The 4,644-nt window shown below is 38.7% G+C and overlaps 1 protein-coding gene across 1 annotated transcript; it reads left to right on the top strand.

Annotated features, from left to right (window-relative positions):
• Positions 1-311: 311 nt before the first annotated feature.
• Positions 312-2,000, top strand: LOC133300028 (uncharacterized). Its single transcript, XM_061499517.1, has one exon. It carries the CDS (start codon positions 312-314, stop codon positions 1,998-2,000), a length of 1,689 nt encoding a protein of 562 aa, XP_061355501.1.
• The last annotated feature ends 2,644 nt before the right edge of the window (positions 2,001-4,644 follow it).

Here is a 4,644-nt window from a genome sequence, read left to right as displayed (position 1 = left end):
AAGAGTATCAGAGTGAAAGGATGTCCATCTTGGGCTGTAGACTATGTAAAGTAGGAATATGTTGAAATTGTGTAAAAGGAGAATACGATTGTTGTTGTATACATGTAAGTAGTTAGTTGTATACCAGAGTGACTAAGCTCGTTAGGACTCATATTGTAGAGCCACGTTGGCTAACTAACATTCTTGTTAAATACCCCACCTTGGGTATGTGTTGAGCATGCAAATAATAAGATAGTTCTTGAGTTTTTCTCTTTAAGGGTACGCGTCCCTTATCAACTGGTGCTTTCGTTCGGTGGATTCACGACGGCAACATGCGGGTTCAAGAAGTTGTTGATGATTTGACACAGTATAAGGAAGACAGTAATCGGCGTTTTGAGCAGATGTTGGAGTTGATCGATAAGCGTTTTCAGATGATGGAGACTTCGTTTCGCGAGATGATGATCCAAACGTCGAAAGCGAATTCTGAGACACATTCTCCGGAGAGTTCGTCTCAACCTCATCGTGTTGTTCATCAACATACGTTGCATATGGATGATTCTCGTTCGGTTTTAAAGTTTGTTAAAACTGAAATTCCCAAATTTGATGGGAAGGAACCTAATACATGGATTTTTCAGACATCATTATTCTTCAAGATACATCAAGTTCCAGAGAATTTGAAAGTAGAGTTGGCTGGCCTGCGTATGGATGGAGCAGCAGCAGATTGGTATCAATGGGTTTTTCGGAGCGGCTTCATCAATTCTTGGGAAGAGTTTAAGGTTGCTGTTGGCCAGAGATTTGGTCCATCTCAGTATAAAGATGTTCGTGGTGTGCTCTCCAAATTGTTGCAGACCGGATGCTTGAAGGATTACATGGCAGATTTCCAAAAGCTCATGAATCAGGTATCTAATATTAGTGATGATTTGTTGATGACATTTTTCATTTCGGGTTTACAAGCTGATCTTCAAGGGGCTGTTCAATTGAGAGGGCCTTCTTCACTCCATAATGCTATGCAATTGGCAATTGCATATGACAGCCACCATGTGGAATTGCGTTCGTCAGTTTCTAATGTTCCGAAGAAACCTTTTTATCGTTCTCATTCCACGGGAACGATGGAAAAACCATCACATAGTGCACAATTGGCTTTACCTGCTTCTACAACTTTACCTGCTTCTACCACTTTACCTGTCAAGAAACTGTCTCCAGAAGAGTTGCAAAAAAAAAGAGATTTGGGTATTTGTTATACATGTGATGCCAAGTGGAATACAAAACATCGTTGTCCAGCAAAGATGTTGATTTTAATAGGAGAACCTGAGGATTCAGATGTAGAATTAGAGGAGGAGATTGTTTGGGGAAAAACAGAACCAGAGGGAATTAGGACTGATGCTGCCTTGCATTCTTTTTCGGGTCATGATGCTAAGTCTTTAGTATTATTGGCATTTGTGAAGGGGAAGGAAGTGCAGGTACTTATTGATTCAGGCAGTTCCCATAATTTCATTAATAGGGAATTAGCTGAAGCAATGCAGCTACCAATGGTGAAGTCTTCTAGGATGAGGGTTTTTATGGGAAATGGGGATTTCCTACTGTGTGAAAAGAAATGTCCTCAAGTGCCTTTGCTCATTCAAAGTCATGTTTTTCACACTGATTTGCATGTTGTGGATTTAACTGATTTAAGTATCATTTTAGGAATGCAGTGGCTTGTTACTTTGGGCCGTGTCACTCACAATTATGGTGACCTTTCCATGGAGTTTTCTTGGCAGAATGAAATGGTGTTGTTACAAGGTGTTCATTCTCACATAGAATCAGTTCCAGCAAGCAAGGGAGAAGCTGTCTGTAATACATTGACCTTGCAAAGGTCAGCAGCAGGAGACACTGAGGTACACTCTGATTTCTTATTGTTGAAAAATAAGGTTCCTGCTGCATTGTGGAACATCTTGGTGTGCCGTCAAAGGGTATTTGATATACCGAAATCCTTACCTCCTTTTCGAGACTTAGATCATGCTATTCATTTAGTTGATGAGTGATAACACATATTTTGTTACACTTATTTGTTACTCTTGATTAGTATTTTTAGGATTTATTTGAATAAAATAATGATTGTTAGAGTTAATTTAGGTTTTTAGTTTTTAATTGGGTTTAATTTATTTTCGTCAGAATTTTTCAGCTTTACGTTACTTCTGTATTTTGGCCATATCTCGGTCCATAGTTGTCGGATTGACTCCGTTCTTGTTGGGTCTTTCAGATAACACAGAGAGCTACAATTCTTATGCAGAGCTCTAAGCCCAATTCGGACTAGAAGCTGGTTGATTTCGGACACCAAGTTGGACGCGTTTTGCTGAAGTTTTGTTTGACTATTGGGCTTGTAATTTAAATTAAAACCCAATTACTTAAGTGGCCCAAAGCCAAGTTTTATTGTTTCATTTTATTTTATTCGGTTTTTATTTTATGTTTGGGCTGAAGCGATGAAACCCTAGCCGTCCTGCGTGACGGCTATTTAAAGGGGACTCTAGGAAACCCTTGGTAGTCAGTTTTTACAACAGAGAAGTTCTCTCTGAGTTTTTATTCAATTGCGTTCTTCATCTTTTTTCTTCTTCTTCTTCTTTTTATTTCAATTATGTTTACCTTAGCCATGCAAGGCTAAGAACCTTTTAATCAACCTAAGGGTAATGGATTCCATGGATTGGTCTTGAGGATCTGCGTTTAATTCAAATCAGTTTTGTTTCCCTTCCCAACTCAGATTGATATCGTGCGATCGTGGATATTCAATCTGAGGTTCGCGATTGCGATTATGGAAAGGGATTAATCATCAGATTTGATGATTAGGTTGATTGACCCTATGACCTTAAATCAAGCGGGCTGATACTCTGCGATTGTATGAGTAGAAGCATCGTCTTTGATCAAATGCTAAGCGATCGCTTAGAGAGGGTTGTCAATTGGAAATAAGGATTCTGATCCGATTGACAAATCAATCACGATTCTGATATCTTCTTATCCGAGGAAAGACGTCCATGAAACCCAAACCTTAGGTTGGTTATTTTTAATTACGAATTTTTATTCCAAATTTATATTCTGCCTTTTTAATTATTGAATCAAAATCCAAAACCCCCCTTTTAATTTTCTGTTCTCATAAGCGATTTTAACCAAAACAATTTCCTTGAGAGACGACTTAGGGTTTCCACTTTACTGCAAATTTTCTGAACCCTAAAGAATTAATTTTTAATTTGCGCGAGTTCGACAACTCGTGTCAAATTTGGCGCCGTTGCCGGGGAAAATTGCATCGGTCTAAATCGCTTTCTGATTCTTGATCATCTTCTTTTTCATCTTCATATTCTTTTTCTTTAATTTTCGTTTTTGAAAAAAAAAAAGCAAAAAAAAAATAAAAATAAATAAATCAATCAAAAAAAAAAATTGGGGAAATCGGTAAAACTTCAGTTTGAGCGATTGGTTCCAGGACGTATCGGGTATTTCTGAACTTGTTCAACTTGCTCTGATCGCTCTGAAAATTGATGAGCTGAAGGAGACTATCATCCCTGTCAAAAGTTGTGAGGCTCTGCCTCACAAATCAGGCCCTGGTTTTGCCAAATTCCTTTGTTTACTATTTTATTTTATTTTTCGAAAAAAATTTATTTGATTTTTGAATCCGTAAGGTCAATTAGAGTTTAGGAGAGTTGGTCCCATAGCATTCTGAGTTCATTTAGTATTTTTTATAGATTTATTTTTGCTTCTGTTTGCTATGAATCCAATTTTTCACCCTACAGATGTTTGTTCTTCCTTTCCAGACAGCGGTTTCCAAGTTGATCAGTCTGTTGCTGCAGTTTTTCCTGCAAAGCCACAATACCAGCAGATGCAGCAGCAGCAGCAAAACAATCCTTTCTCTAATGCATATAATCATGGTTGGAAAAATCATCCAAATATCAATTGGAATCAGAACCAGCAAAGTGCACCATTCCAACAGAGGCAGCAGTTTGCACCTTCTCAACAGAGGCAAAATTTTCAACAATTTGCACCTCCACAGCCAATGCAGCAGCAAGCCAGTAGCGATGGTCCTTCTTTGGAGGATTTAGTGAAGCAGATGACAACTATCAATCTGCAGTTCCAGCAGATTACTGAGTATTCCCTCCAGAATCTGCAAACACAGATTGGCCAGCTTGCAACGTCAATGAGTCAAAATCAACAAGCAAGTGGCAGCTCCCTTCCATCCCAAACAGTTCCAAATCCAAAAGGAAGCGGAAATGTGAGTGCTATTACTCTGCGGTCTGGCAAGCATATGGAGGAGCCAAACCACACTACTGCTGAGTCATCTAAGGGAAGTGACACTAGCTCCAAGAAGCAGAGCACTGATACATCTGATCATCTTGTTTTCTGCATTGATGTGATAGATGAAGTTGTTGAGGATTTTTCTCCTGAATTCCTTACTGATTTTTCATCTATTCATGGTTCTGATTTCTGTGATTGTAGTGATAGTCAAGAGTGCATTGTGTGTGCTGAAATAGCATCACATCTTTCTGGTTTTAACGATGCACTTATTGATGAATCTGATTCTGAGTGTGAATCTGCACTTTCTGAATTGCCTGCTGATATTATTGATGATCCTAATTCTGTTTCTGAGAATTTGTTTACAGGCATTGCTGCTGACTTGTTTTCTGCAGAATTTGCACCACCATTTAC

The sequence above is a fragment of the Gastrolobium bilobum genome, unplaced genomic scaffold (assembly GCF_033153095.1).
Source record: "Gastrolobium bilobum isolate Gb01-03AN ecotype WA unplaced genomic scaffold, APGP_CSIRO_Gbil_v1 utg5066, whole genome shotgun sequence".
Classification (NCBI taxonomy): domain Eukaryota; kingdom Viridiplantae; phylum Streptophyta; class Magnoliopsida; order Fabales; family Fabaceae; genus Gastrolobium; species Gastrolobium bilobum.
This window is presented reverse-complemented; position numbering and strand designations above follow the sequence as displayed.

Bases quoted from the DNA above. Each gene is read 5' to 3' on its own strand.
- LOC133300028 (XM_061499517.1), top strand. From the start codon at position 312: ATGCGGGTTCAAGAAGTTGTTGATGATTTGACACAGTATAAGGAAGAC.